The sequence below is a fragment of the Macrosteles quadrilineatus genome, unplaced genomic scaffold (assembly GCF_028750875.1).
Source record: "Macrosteles quadrilineatus isolate MER2022 unplaced genomic scaffold, UCM_ALF_1.0 Scaffold_8__2_contigs__length_117827958, whole genome shotgun sequence".
Classification (NCBI taxonomy): domain Eukaryota; kingdom Metazoa; phylum Arthropoda; class Insecta; order Hemiptera; family Cicadellidae; genus Macrosteles; species Macrosteles quadrilineatus.
The window spans coordinates 77,110,176-77,125,884 of NW_026542601.1; the positions used below are offsets into that span (position 1 = coordinate 77,110,176).

The 15,709-nt window shown below is 35.4% G+C and overlaps 1 protein-coding gene across 2 annotated transcripts; it reads right to left on the reverse strand.

Moving 5' to 3' along the window:
• Positions 1 to 463: 463 nt before the first annotated feature.
• Positions 464 to 15,709, reverse strand: LOC129000242 (tRNA (guanine(26)-N(2))-dimethyltransferase-like). Of its 2 annotated transcripts, XM_054427196.1 has the most exons (12): positions 13,926 to 15,709; positions 12,604 to 12,760; positions 11,597 to 11,784; positions 10,665 to 10,893; positions 9,925 to 10,073; positions 9,469 to 9,628; positions 6,743 to 6,848; positions 5,924 to 6,032; positions 4,856 to 4,957; positions 4,056 to 4,259; positions 2,776 to 2,908; positions 1,009 to 1,159 (listed from the first exon to the last, which is right to left on the reverse strand). In XM_054427196.1, exons 1-12 carry the CDS (start codon positions 15,338 to 15,340, stop codon positions 1,136 to 1,138), a joined length of 2,976 nt encoding a protein of 991 aa, XP_054283171.1. In that variant the 5' UTR covers positions 15,341 to 15,709; the 3' UTR covers positions 1,009 to 1,135. The 2 variants fall into 2 exon arrangements, with proteins under 2 accessions (XP_054283172.1, XP_054283171.1); XM_054427197.1 differs by lacking the exon at positions 2,776 to 2,908 and having other exon boundaries at positions 464 to 1,159.

Below are 15,709 nucleotides of genomic sequence, written 5' to 3' on the forward strand. Positions count from 1 at the left end.
TTAAAAGGGAACTGTCAAACCCTTTGTTATGCTAATTGCTAAATTGTGAAAGCGTTTAGTTACCTTAAAATTAAAATAAACTATTGCCACAATAGCGAAGTCAATAGACTACACCCAAACTGTAAGGTAATCATGGAGTTTAAATAGCAGTTTACACAACGATCGCATAAAGACAGTGTTAACGACACGAGTAGAAAATTTAACATACGAGCCTTCGCAAGTGCCTTACAAACTTTACACAACATTTCTAATCTCACAGTATACTAGATATTTAAATTATAATCACTTTTGGTGTTTGAAAAAAATATTTGGGGACGATAAATAGCTCTTCAGCAGCTGTTTAAAATTATCCAAGATGGCTGCTAGCCTCCAATGACTCTTAAATCCAACAAGTTGTAAATGAATTATAGGGATGAGGATGCTTGTTACAGCCTTCCAAGAACCAAAAGCATAAATACCACAAATGACATTTATTTAACACTCAAAACTCTACTTCAATTATACATCTTTGTACAGCATGTCTGTAGTACTTATTGAATTAAGTAAAAATTGTCTTTATTTACATCATAATATAATATTATATTCAACTTCCAACATATCTGTCCTGCAAAGTTATTTAAATTTTGCAGTATAGAGGAAAGATACTTATTCCTCTTTTAGAATTTTATACAATAAAAAAACCTAGAAAAATATTACTAAGAAATCTCTTTAAATAATCAAATGCTACAATACACAGCATAATTGATTGTTTTTTTTTAACCAAAATTATTTTAATTTAGAGAAATTAAGTATCCAAATATTAAATGAAAATATCTCTCTTAATCATTCTACCTAAATCTTGGACCTAATGTAAAAAATACCCTGTAGGTAAATAAAATATCAAATAACAGAGGAAATTGTATAAAATAACCAATAAAAATTTATAGCTTGTTTTAAATAATCCACTCTTAAATACTCTCGACTGAAGTCCTGTGAAGCACAACATATTATCTTTTCTTTATCAACTCAAGGTCTGGTTTACGTTTCCGCTGTTTTCGCTTCTTCTGTTGTTTCGTCTTCATCATCTATGGTTACAACTTCAATGATTGACACATGCTTTTTATTCTTGTTTTTATTTTGGTTAATCTGCCTCTTTTCATTCTTCGTTTCTTCGGCATTGCTGAAAACAAAAATTGTATTTAACAATAGGTAACTTAATAATAGAGAATGACAATGTTTGTTCTTCTGAAAGTTTATAAAAAAACCACGCTCAAAGTTTCCTAGAAAAGTTTTGAGTTCAGACAGTTACTGAGATATTGAAAAACTGAGTGACTTCAGTTACGGTACCCGTTTTCGTACCATCAACAATCATTACCAGTTATTAGTAATAATTGCTCTAGTGTGAAAAACTCTGGGGGAGTGAGCTGGTCTAGTGGTAGAGCGCGAGTTTTCAGTCCTGTGTTAGAATCCTGCCAATTACCAATGGATTTTATCTAAGTGAGAATTCCGCAACCCCTAGGTCTATCCTAAACTAATGTGAAGAAAAACAATCATGGGCTCGTGCCTAGCGTCTAAGAACAAAAAAAATGTGTGAAATTTTACACATCTAGTGTTTATGATATCTGAAATCATAATATTTTTATGATCATTACTTAACCACTTGGCACTTAAACCTTTATAATAAAATGTGTGTTCGTTTTTACTAACTAACAGTGAATTTTTCTAAATAATAATAATAATAGACCTACCAATATACTTAAACACTGCTTTTGACTTTTCAACCTACTTTTAGTGATTAATAATTATTAGACTAGGAAAAAAATTTCGTTTTTACAAAAGGTTAGTTTATCTTGCCAGGGACTCAGTCTTCTAGTCGCTGAATAAGAGGGGTTCTACTGTAATAACATAGGATTCATAAAGAAAACCACAGAGAAAAAAATGTATAAATGCATTGTACTCGATGAATTTTAATGATGCTCTGAAATGAAATACCCCCGCCGCAGCAAACCTGCCGACTAAGCAAATTTCCATTTGTCTGAATGTCTGAATTGATTTGCAATCAAAACTATTTAAATAACATTAGGTTTAACACCTTGGTTTGCTGCAAGGAAACTAATAAAATATGTTTTTTAATAAAATATTTATAACTTGGTATAAAATAATGGATATATGGATATATTTTGCCTAGTTTGATCAAAATATATCCATAAACAAGCAAACTACAACATTTTACAGCACGGCATACTCTTAAAGAATAACATAAGGAATTTTAAATACCCCGTAAAACCCCGTTCCCATGGTCCGATCATGCTGGTTCGCGAACTCGTTCAAGTTTATCCTGCCTTACACCTTTCATCAAAATCGGACAAAAATTACTTAAGTTATCGCGTTCACGGATGTTTATAAAAATTTGAATGAATGGTGTTTTTGGCCTCTGCGGACATCAAAATGAAAAAGTAAATCGGTTCCGGTACTAGGTCTTACCGTACCACCTACGGTAATAGCTACTTCCCTATGGGGAAATTCGCTAAAAAGTGTTTGAATACATAAATTTGATCAAAAAATTACTTTCTTAGGTAAAAAATAAATGCCAGTGATTCAATCATTCACATGAATGGGGCCAGACAGTTTTTAAATTTCCTTAAAATGTTAAATGAAACCATCAATGCTACATTCTAAATCATTCATTCATTCAAAATCATTCAAATCTAATGGTATTGTTAATGGCTTTTTACAATAAGGAGTGTTTAATTGTTTACTCCTCTCAAAATCAATCAGTGGTCACATACGACGTACCTCCCAAGTAAAAGATCTCAGAGGGTACAGTTTAGTTAACAGCCCACTTTTCCAATAACCCCAGAAGACAGGAATAGTCTGACAAAAGGCTCTTCTACGAACTCTCAATTTCGGCAGCTCACATGGTTGTGGGCTGTTAAAAATGCAAGATGTAAGCTTCAAAATTTATATTACACACCCATTTGTTACTATCATGTACAGTGTTTAGAATGTAGACCTGGGTTTAGCTAAATTAGTAAATTGAAAAATGAATTGAAGTTTCAGTCTAAAACACATGCCTTTTCTCCACCTTGCCTTGAAGATCTAAAAACCTTAAGAGTAAAACAAGCTGCTCAGTCTGAATAAAAGGAGCTAAGGGTATTTTATATCAGCCACCATGAAGGACTGATAGTGTTAAACACCATTAATCCTTTATTTCATTCCTATAAGCTTAAGCCATAATAGTACTTGTTTTAATAACATACTTAACTAATTTGCTAATCTTTATATCCATCAGAAACTCTACTACTGCAATGAGGTGTTTTCTAAATTAACCTATGTTTATTTAATACAATCCCACTGTTTATCTTAGAGGAGACAGATGAGCTTCTCATGAGCAGTGTATCCATACGCTGGATTATTATAACGAAAACGGGATTTTTAGACCGTGAGCAGTATTAAAACGGGATGCGGGATAAATCGGGATTTTCAGTTATGACTGCTATTTTGATTTTTTCTACTTAATAAAAAAAAACTCCAAATGATTAAACTATTGTAGCAAAATATAGCAAAGTTTAAACAACTATTTAAGCATGATACGTCAAATGTAGCCTAACACTCAGGATTGAACAAAAAAATCATGCGGATTTCTTGAACCAGTAAGCGTGATTATTTTTTTGGTTGTGTGGGTACCATGAGATGCACACCGCGAACCAGACCTAACTTGGACTTGAGACGGGATACGAATCCTTAATAGTGTGCGAATCCTTAGTGATGTTTCCACTGTTATTTGATTAGATTTGTTTTTGGCCTTTGGGGACATAAAAATGAACAAGTATACCGCGCCACCTACTAATAAGGTAATAGTTTCTTCCCTAATGGGAAATTGGCTAAAAAAAACGTGGTCAACAAAAATCCGAAGCCGTTTTTGTAGGTCATATGCATAGATAAATGGAAGTTTAGTTCTGTTTATAATTCCACTTGTATTTCAAAAGGTTGAACATCCAGATGGAAAAAGACTGAAGCGAAAAGGTACACTAGAATGCTTCTCATTCATGAAGACGAGTGGTACTGGTACTTACTTGCACCGAGCTCGAGTGCCGGGTCCCCAGTTCTTCTCCGGGTTCTGCTGGTACCTGACCAGTTTGCGGATGGCACTGCTTGGCCTGGCGCGAGGGTGGATGTCAAAGTTAGCTATGAGGTTGGGCGGCTCCAGTATGATGGCTGCGGCGACGGACCCCGGGACTAGACGCTTCTCTGATACAGGGTTCATATGCACCCAACATCTGCAGCAGATAACAAACTTGGGAGTGGTACAAACCTTACCAAGCGTTTCTCAAACACTTTACCGAATATCACTGTCAATAATAACAATTAGTTTGATTGTCCTTTAATTATAATTAATTAGTCATGTTTAAGGAAAGGTTTAATGCAAGGATTGTAATTTTTATGCTAAAGGGATATCAGCTAGCTTGTCATAGAAAAAGTCCAGGTAATCTTGGTGCTAAAATAAAATAATAATAGAATAGTTAGGATTACAATCTCACAATTTAAAGTTTTGCTTAGCATAGACTTTATGGTAGGTATGTGTATTTTGTACGTATTATAAGCAAAGAATTTTGTCTAAAAGATAATAAAAATTTTAAAGAAATTGGTCCAACAAAAAAAAAACATTCTAACATTATTATCAATGATTTCTTACACAGAACTTGGGTGGCTTGAAAGAGAGCAAAAGGAAATATGTGAGAAGAGGGGTTGAGCGTTAAAACTCGTCTGTTAGCGTCAATAAGGGTTCATACCAAATTGATCGCAAACTGAATGTTCATAAGTACGGTACTTCATTGGTAATATAATGAGTTAAACAACTACAGCCAAACTCTACCTCATAATGTCCCAGATGATCTTGGAGGGTGCGTTGGTCTTGATGGCCGTTGGTGCTGCGTGGGAGGCAGACACTCTGTAGCCAGCGTTCAAAATGGCCGACCTACAACAGAACATTAACTAAACATCTTGGCAATTTAGGCACTTATGTTTTTAATAGCTTGATTGTAAATACGGTTATATCCTTTAATAACATTATTCTTCTAGTAAAAAAATACAAGGGTACAACAATGCAATAGGCTACATTTTTAAATATTTCGATGATCACGCCATGACTGCTGAGTCATTTTGAAGATCGTGTCGTAACTGCGGAGTCATTTTGAAGATCACACCGCGACCGGGAGTCATTTCTACCATCGCGGCGTAACCGTCGTCATTTCAAAGATCGTGGCGTGACCGAGAGTCATTTTGACAATCAGTTTTAAAATGTAGTGATAGTCTGTTCCAATAGGCCTACCTGTTTGTGGTTAGGTAAGGGTATTTTATAATGAGACTGATGATTTACAGTTAAATTTCACCAGATATGACATTATTTAGTTACAAGCTTTTTCTATACCTTTAATTTGTTTGACCCGTTATAAGTTTTTATAGATCAGTGCCACAAACTGTAAAAATTGATTTTGTTTGTCTTTTTTGGTAACTGCAATACTCAAGACTTTTAAAACAAACCCTATTTTTGCACAGGAAAAAATACCGTCCCGTCCTGTCCTGAAAATTGGGAAGGAAATAAAAATCCCGTTCCGAACTAAAAATTCAATCCCGTCCATCCCTACTTAAAATACATATCCAGGAGAGTATTGCTGCATAAAAATTGATTTATTGATTGACTGACTTGATTAGAAAAAATAATTTAGTGGACTAAGAATTTTTGTTGAGATAGACTTTAATGGAAAAGAGACCATTCTAGCACAAGAAACACATAAACTGCACACAATAAAGTATTTGTTTTACTGTGCCAGAATGGACTTTCCTGTGGAGGTAAACATGCTATCCCAACGAAAAAATTAAATCTAGAGGCTTGTGCCCTTTTTTATATTATCAGCTAGACTGAGTTATTCTACATAATTACCTGATGTCTATCAGAGGTATGGCCTGACAGTGTAGTTTTGTGCACAGCCCTGAAATGGTGTAGTACAATGGAACATCTTGTAACTCCTCCCTGATAACTTCCAGCATTCCTATACAAAACAAATGTATCATTAAGTTACCGGAGTTATGATGCATGTTGAGAAGATGTTAATATTGTTCTCTATTAAAAAAAAATAATATAAACTGTCTACTATTTAATCAAGCTTTGCTCACTCTAAGCTGACAGGGCAATACTATAATAGGACTTAAATGGTTTGGCAAAATGGATTGATTAGTTTTATTTCATTGTTGATACTAGGTAGGCCTAGTATCAACTCCCATCTACATATGGACCAGCCAAATTGTTATACAACTAGAACGTTTTGGTTAAAGATAGTACTAACATTTTGTTAACAAATTGGATTATCTCTGTTAGCGGAAGAAGCCATACAACTTATAAGCAATGAGCCAGTATCAATTTTTTTCTGTGAATATCTTTTTGATCATGTACAACTTTTGTCACAAATAAAATAATGTAGCCTATAGCAATTTTGATTCCTTGTTGGGTTTTTTTTTCTGTGAAACCATGAAAAGTAATTAATGATATACAAATTCTTATTTAGTGAGATGGATCAAGAAGGACCTCTTTTACAGTTTGCTCTAAATAAATAATGACAAATAAATAAGAATGCTAGGCCTTCTGCCCCTTGAGCAGTGTTTGTGATCTCTAAAAATCATCCCTATTTCCACTTTGATCTGACACAGGATCAATGAAAAGTCTAAAATTATACGTTTGTGCTTGTATTACCAACAAAATTACCTTGCATTCGCTTAGCAGTTCCAAACCTCCCCTTTTCCAACACTTGCAGCATGCTTTCTACAAACTTTGTACTGTATATAGGGTTCGTCCATATAGGGCCTCCCATCTGCAATGTTAAGGATTTATTATTAAAGTAAAAGTTAAAAAAGTAGAGATGCCAAGACACTAGGGTAAATCACAAATAGGTAAAAAGGTTATCATTTCACATGAATAAACATTGTACTGTAATGTAGCTAAAACTATGAAAATTAAATTCACAACTTAACATAAGGAACATGGAGTTGAGGCATACAGATCTAGGATTCGAGGAACTACAGTAACTGCGGTACAACACATGCAACACGATATGTCATTCCGATTCAAGATGAAATGGAGATACTTAATCATTTGGAGAAATTGCCTCTGGATCGTTATTAAACATTGTTATAATCGAAGGCTTACCTTACGGTCCAATGGGTTTATTGTGGAGACCTATGTTTCTACACCGGAGCGTTATCTCACAGGAGCGTCAGTCCTAGGCTAAGCTAAACTTTTTGTTTTTCATCTCTTACTTGAGATATTGTCGGGTGAATAGAATTTTTACAGGGTGTCCACAGACAATTTGCCATTGATTTCCATGACTTTCCATGACTATCCATGATGTCCATGACTCACAAGCTTTACTAGAAAATTATAATATAACATACACACACATATAATACCAATAATACCTGGATAAGTTATTTCACAGAAAATACTGAAATCCTTTTTTCAAGACTTTCCATGACTATCTTTGACTTTCCAGAATGTGGACACCCTGTATTATGTCTATGATAATAAGTCCCGGCCAAAACAAATGATTGTACATTTACATCACTTCCAACACATTGGTGTGACTTGTACGGAGCGCACACAGCTGTTTGACTTAAAGAACAACAAACTGGCTTTGTGACGATACAAGCTCAATGCAGTATCTCAAGCGGGTCCCGCTCAACTGTATAAGCGCCGTTTACAATGGTGGAATAGACGTTTACTGTTCAGTAGTTCCCAGGGATACAATAACAATTTTGAAAATCTTCACGATTGAAATTCGCTTTATGTTGTTTATCAATAATTATCTCAATATAGATCTTGACGTAACCTTGTCGTAAAGTACAATACTTTCTACTAATCTTCCTAATGCTCTATAAGACTACCCAGATTGTTATCTTTTAAACAGGACGCAATAATTTTGATTGAAAAGAAATAAGTTGTACAGGGTTATACTATCGAAATACTTTTTCCCTTATTTCTTAATACTTCAAACACAAAAGACGTATAATACACAAAAATATCAGCCATTCTTTTAGTTGGGCACGATTGAAAGGTGTTAATGGCAAGAGCACACTTGGATATCAGTTTATTGAAATCTCCGTGTAAAATAGCAAGGACCACCTGTTGCCAATTCTATTATTTTCACAGACTAGGCGGATGAGCATCTTATAGAGTTGAAGTTCTATTATTTTATAGATTATCTTTTAATTTTCCATACGATACAATTTGATGGTGACAAAGATACATTCAACAATATGTTGCCCATTGTGTGGCATTATGATGATGATAAAACTCTATTTTACACGTCGTCACTCCATAAGTGGCTTAAGTCAGGGTGTCCACAGAAAATTTGTCATTAATTTACATTACTTTCCATGACCATTTACCATTGATTTTCATGACTCACTAGCTTTACTCAAATTATAATATAACATACACACACGAATAGTACTGCCTAGATTTTGCAGAAACTACTGAAATATGTATTTAACAGATAACAATGGAGTACAATGGTACAACAATGAACTAATACAAACTCAAAACTCATAAACTAATACAACTGTAATAAATTGAATCGTTGAATATTTGTGAAAAATCCTGAAAAATGCTACAGTAGTCGGAGTTACGGCCGGCTAGAGCATTGAATAGTCCCCTCAAATCATCCATCATTGGGAATTTCCATGACTTTCCATGATCTTTTTCCTATTTCCATGACTTTCAATGACCAGAATTTTTTTCCATGACCTTCCATGACTATCCCTGACTTTCCAGAATGTGGACACCCTGTTTTACAAATACCAACACTGAATATACATAAATATTTACAAAGATATAGTGGAGAACTTAGATGCATGACCATGATCTTTTCAATCCTAACCTCCAAAGTTTAGCTTAGCCTAGGACTGACGATAACTATCCGACGTAGAAACCTAGGTCTCCACAATAAATCAATTGGATCGTAAGGTAAGCCTTAGATTATAACAATACTTAATCAATTCAAACAAACCGTTTCAAAATTAACTAGTGAGGTTCTAACGAGCTTTGACCTTTGTTAAGGATGGGAATCTGAATCTAGATATATTAAAGCAATTGAAGAGGCTGTCTTTTGAGTTAATAATTAAATATATACAATGTCACCAAGATTGCAAGAGATCATTATCCTGAGAGCAACTATTAAATTCAATGATGAATATCAACAAAGAATAATTTCTTAATATTGCCAATAAAAGATGAATCGATGAATGTTTTTATGAATTGACAATTGGAATCTGCACATTCCAGTATCTACGGTTAAGCGTAACATTTTTCGCTCAGTCTTAGTTTTTTATGGTCGACAAAATTCCCAGCTCATTTACGGTTTTCATGGTTGAGTGGGTTACCCAGTATTACTTCAAAGTTTACTGAAAATGCACCCAAAGAGCCGCAATACTCACGTTATGTTTGTGGTTGCAGTGGAAGCAATTGGTACCAACAGGCGGGCCTTGGGTTAATGAGAATTTTGGCTGGGAGTTGTGGCCAACCTGGGAGGTACTTCCGAGCGGGTGAAAGGAATGGGTGCCACACCCCACACACTGATACACCATCGCCAACTTGCTGGAAAATAAAATTTAAACTAAGAAAATATTATTAGGTTTTTATGAAAATGTTTAGGTACCTACTACAAACTGATTTTATAGCAAGTAGTTCAAATTTAACTAAAGATGTATTCAGTTTTTACTGTCATTTGTATAGAATTAAATTACTAGTTTGACAAAAATTATACATTCAATATTTCTGTCAATTAGTAAATAAAAGTTAAAGATCCATATTTCTTCCCATGAACTATTTCATAGACCAAAGAATTTTGCAGGACTGAACTTTTAGGTGTATTGACTACCACAAACACAAACCTTGTGGTTTTCTTGCAGGTAACTGGTGATGTGTATATCTGTACTATCAGTCTAATGTAGAAGTCTGCACTGAAGGAAAGCAGAGGTACGATGTATCGGCCGTAGCGATTAGCATGAGATTCTATACATTGCAGAGCTATCCTCAGCCCCTGCAAACAAGGTTCGTATACTTAGTGGTAAAAAAACATTCTTTTTATTATCGTGCAAGAATAGGTGGTATCAAGAATCCCTAGGTTCAACCTAAAAATATGTTGCCCATATGTAACCTAAATATTGTGGTAAGACTATCCCCATCTATAAATAGTAATAGTGAGAGTACTCTGTTCTGTTATCTTATGTTCCTAGAGCTTTAATAAACTAAATTCTTATCTTCTAGGTTTTAAGCCTAAAAGCCTTTAAGGTGAAACGAATGCAAAAGCTCACATGTGGTTGTGGAACTTGGCTTAGGGTCAAGGTCCAGCTCAACTCAATCAGGTGGAATGGAGCTCATATAACAGATACTTTGACAAGATATTGTTGCCTCAGTCATGTGCCAATGAATGGACTGTGTAAATTGCTGAAGTGGTTACTAAAGGCTGGACCACAGTTCTAGGCGTCTGGCTGACGCATGCGTAGTAACTAATTTGCATTTAATCATATGTTAGCCCAAGTTTTGACAGATGGAGAATTAACACAGCAAATTAATGCGCATGCGTCAGCCAGACGCCTAGAACTGTGGTCCAGCCTTTACCAATACTCACCATCTCGTGACAAGCAGGCATGCGTAGACTGACGGCACCATACTTGACGTAGCATGACTCAGGAGAGTTACCAGCCAAGATGGCCATGTCAGTGCAAGTGACCAGCAGCAGTCCTCCGTCCCTCACTGCCTGTACGGCCGCGTCCAGGAACCGTGAGGGACACCCGTAAGGATCCAGGTCAATGACGTCGAACCCTTCCGGTGCATCTTTCCGTTGGTACATTAACAGCCTACATCAAAGCCGTTTTTGGTTATTATTTAAATATGGTTCGCTTCCCGACATAAAGATTTGTTAACTATATCTCCTTTATAATTTGCCTTTCTGTTTCTACATGCCCAGCTGTTGACTTTTACTGTCAGACAGATGTAGTTTTGTATAGACTACTAAAAACCATAATTTGAATACTAAAATTGTTGGCAAGGATGGGTTTGCGCCTAGTTTTTAAGGATTTAATACTGTATAGGATGAACAGCAGGTGTACCATACTGTTGAAAATAGTTGAAAGTAAACTGTATCAACACCTGAAACATAGAATTTTCTATACCACTAGCTCCTTCTTCAATTAGCATCTCTAAAGTACAATTTAATTAATGTGTTAGGGGTGTTTATGTACTTTCAACTGTTTTTGGTAAGGTAGGCTAAGTCTTCTTTTCCACATCCACTATAAAATTTCATGTAACTCTACTTTGAGTTGTAAAGTTTATAATAACATTTTGTGGAGGAATCAAACTTTTAAAATACTTTTGCTATATGGTTGCAAAACACTGAAAAAGGTCAGAGCACAAATCTATAGGCCTAAGCTATTCACATTTGAAATGGAAAAGCTAGTATACTGAGGCACTACCACACAGTATTAAAATCTTGTTTACATTCAGACCAAACTAAGCCTAGGCCCTAACCATTGTGTATTCAATGACATGCTAGAGACTTACGACGCATCACTCATGCTGGTAGTGACCATGTCTTCCACCATGTTGTGCTCCACATTCTTCTTTATCGTTTCAACAGCGTCTTCATTGAAGTCATTAGCGATCACCTCCTTGACACCAGGAATCTCTCGAGCGTAACGGATAGAGCGAAGACCAGTGGCAGACAAAGCCTCCAGGATGGTAATTCCATTCTGTAAGTTAACAGAGAAAGATAATTTAATCTGTGACATAGGTACACGTCATTTAACTCAACTATTTGGGTTATTTTGGAGATTATTTCAGACATTTTTAGCATTAGAATTTGACTACAACTAGATGACACTTTAAAATAGTGAAATGAAATATTCTTTATTGTCTTTTGAATTTTTACAAAAACTAAGTTATCTTACTACAATATGTAGGAAATGATATGAAAATAGCATTTATAAACTGTTTCAACACTGTTATGAAACAGATAAAATTATAGGTCGGTTAAGAGTGCAATACTTAATGCTTGTTTCCGGTTTTGCATACGTAGCTTTTCAAAAAAAGTGACTAGCCAATGGCAAAACAGTCTCACCAACTATGGGGTGTACTATGGGACTATGGCGGGTAAAGGAGCAGGTGAAAAGGCAGGGACTGCACTTTGACTGGGTGTGCAGTACAGTATTAGGCCTTATTCCAACTCCACGCATCGTTAATATGTCAAATACTCAGTACATTACCTAATCAAGTTGTTTTTCCATAGTCGATAGAAAGAGAATAGTGTAGGCTAATGTCTCTACTTTTGTGAAACCGAGTTTCCATATGTTTGAAATCATTTCAGCCATTTAAGAATATTTGAGAATAAGTGATGTTTTTTTACACTGATCACATAAAATTGCAATTCTAAGAGTCATGATAAAAATTCAAATTTAAAGAAGTTTTTGAAACAAGGAAAGTCAAATAAGGCGTTCTACTCCTAAAATCTTTAGGCTATCGTAACTTTTTAAGTAGGCCTATGTTACATGTCTGTTAAACAGCAATTGTACCTCTGCCTTTTTTCCAGCTTCAAAAACGTTCTCTTCCGTCCCCTCAGCATGGTTGGAGTCAGCTTCACTTGAGTCGTTGGCTTTCCGCTTTATGCCCCGGTTTCGAATCCTGGGATCCTGTTGATGCATCTCAGAAAACACTGTCAGAGCTGCAATACTGTAACAAAATAGCTTAGATATACAAACCAATATCGGGCATTTAAAAGGCACAGTTTACAAATTTTGACAATACAGTTTTACATTACAATTTTTTGACTTTACAATTTTGACAATTTTACAAATTTGACAATAGGCCTAAATAAAAATATGTACCGTATTTAGTGTAATAATATAATGTTGACTAGGTCCTTCACACTTACTACTGTACAGTTACTTCTTTTTAGTTAAATAAAAAGGCTAATTACACAATCTTTGCTGTAAATTAGTTAATTACTTACAATATACCATTTAGGCTATCTCATCACATTCTTCTTCAAAATAATTACCTATTTAGCTTAAGTGCCCGTTTTTTCTATACAGTCCAGGGCATTCGAGTGAGTTAGAACCAGCCAACCACAGTACAGTTAGACTCCCTCTTATTCGGACACATTTTAACCGGACATCGGTTTAACCAAACTACACTCAGCAAAAATTACATCTCTTCAAAACCAGACAATTTTTATCAGCACATTGGTTTAACCGGACTAGATCGGCAGGAAGTACTGAAACCAGTAATCACGTGTCTAAATACAAAGCTCTCCTAAATTTAAGTTGAATATCACAGTACCGTAAACGGTCCATTTTAATGAGTTTGTGGGGATGTCGGTTTAACCGGAAAAACCGTTACCGGTATCCGGACTGGCTTCGGTCCCAAGGAGTCCAGATAAGAGGGAATCTACTGTATAAGTCTTATCTCTCAAGTTTGATAGTGGCCGGTTTAATGAGTTATAGTATCTCTGGCATAACTCGATGCCTTGCTGTTCCCACACAGTCTGATCATGCTAACTTAGTTTATGGAAATTGTTTGAATAAACGTAGAAGTTTAAACCTATACTAGTTTGTACCAAATTCATTCAAAATTGGATAATTTTTACTTATAAAACAGAAGTGTTCCTTTAATAACTCAAGTTATCGACCTAAAAAACGCATAATTTTATTTATGAATTTAAACTGATGGTGTTTCTAAGTTTAGGTAGGTCTTACCATGACACCTACAGTAAATAGCTTAGGGTATTCTCTATAGGCTATGGGAAATTCACTTAAACTAGACTTTTAGTAGCTGGACCGAATACCTAGCTAAGCTTAAGGCCTAAATAGGTACTTTACTAACTAAACTAACATACCTCATGTCTCTGTTGAACTCTTGAACTTTATTGTAAAATACATTTTTGTCTGCTATGAGAAGTATTTCAGCAGAGCCCTCTTCAATAACATTTTTATTCTTGTTTTTGGATGGATCTTTCTCATCAGTTTCAGAACATTGATCCAATTTAGAGTCATCATGACTTTCAGTTTCTGACTCGAAGGTTTTATCGTCATTTGTATCGACGTCCATCCCGCTTACATGTCCATCGTTTGTACTCTGATTAGATGCTTCATTCATTTCAAGCTGGGATTCAAGTTTAGATTCATTTACTTTTTCTGAAACAATTTCACCAGATACACTTTTTTCTTCAGTAGTACCGGTACTGGAGGTAACTGAAGTGCTACTCACATCAGCCCCAGTAGAGAGGATATTTATAAGAGAGTTAAAATCCTTTTCAATGTCTAAAGAATTACCGGGATCAATTTTTATTTTCTTCTTTGCAGACTTAGGCCCAGGTTTATAAATAGGTTTCACTGGAGTAGGTATGGATACAGAAGGATTGCTAATATTTTGAGATTTCCCAGCCACTGGAGGTTTCAACGTCAATGAAGGCTTCACAGATCCTGTCTTAGATGTTACTTGTTTGGTTGGTGATACATTACTAGACACAGGTTTTACTGACACTGGAGAACTTGATGGTGAGGGCCTGGATCCTGCTGGCACAATGGAAATTCCACCTCGACTAGCCAGTTTTTTTAGAATTGTTTCTTTATCTTCCACAACAGGTTTTTCCTCAGGAATTAGACCCAAGCTCGCTAGCCTCTGAACAGCACTCTCCTTCGGCTTCTTTATTTCGCTTGTTAATGTGTTACCTACTTTATCTTGAGGAGCACTATCTAACTTACCTTCACTGTTGCCTTCAACATCATTGTTTACTTCATCAATGTTGCTTTCCATGTCAATTGCATCGTCCTTTTCCACATTATTGTCTTGACAGTCAGATTCACTTACTATCTGAGAATCACTGTCACCATGTTGCTGATCAACTAATTTGGAAATTTCAGAGAGTAGGTTGTCGTCTTCACTGACAGTTGGCTCAGCACTATTATCATCTCCATCATTAATATTAAGTTTTTTCTTGTCAATAGTCATATTATCATTAAGACAATCTTCACTGGTATTATGATACTCCAATTGCATGGCTTCTTCACTAGAAGAGTCATTTTTTTCTGCAACGTTGATATCTGAGTCTACTTCGCTCATTTTACTTTTAAAACTGGCACTAACTTTATCAACAGAGTTTGTAACAGCGTTATTGCTCAGCTGGGTTTCAGAGGATTCATGTAGGCCTGTGGTGGTTTTGTTTATGATATGCCTAGAATCATCAATCAAAGGTTCGGATTTTTCTAACCCCAAAGCACTGTTATCTAAATCATTGTTAGGTGATGACATTACCAAAAAGAGTAGGCCTATTGGTAGAAGTTACATTCATCGAAAATTTAATGGTATAGTTCTACGTTTATATTCTGAAACACTTAATACAGTTCTTCGCGAATGTCACAAAACAATATATTAATTTCCGTTAGTGCATAGCCTAAATCCTCAATTGCACGATGATTATGCTGACCTGTTAGCTGAACGAAGTTTGATTCAAGAACAAAAACAACATATAAAGATATCACTCTCAAAACAAAACTCACATCAAATGCGTATAAGATATGGTAACTGTGGAAAATAATTATGTTTATTAAAGTTGAATTGTGTAATTCGGTCGATAACAACAGTCAACGGGTCACATCACACATTCTCAATAATACTCCA

What these genes read in the sequence shown, in the direction of transcription:
- LOC129000242 (XM_054427196.1), bottom strand. Translation starts at nt 15,340, where the DNA reads ATGTCATCACCTAACAATGATTTAGATAACAGTGCTTTGGGGTTAGAA. An exon ending in ACTGCAACCACAAACATAAC is followed by an intron (nt 6,849 to 9,468) that starts GTGAGTATTGCG and finishes TTAACATTGCAG; the next exon opens with ATGGGAGGCCCTATATGGAC. An exon ending in ATACCTCTGATAGACATCAG is followed by an intron (nt 4,958 to 5,923) that starts GTAATTATGTAG and finishes GTTCTGTTGTAG; the next exon opens with GTCGGCCATTTTGAACGCTG.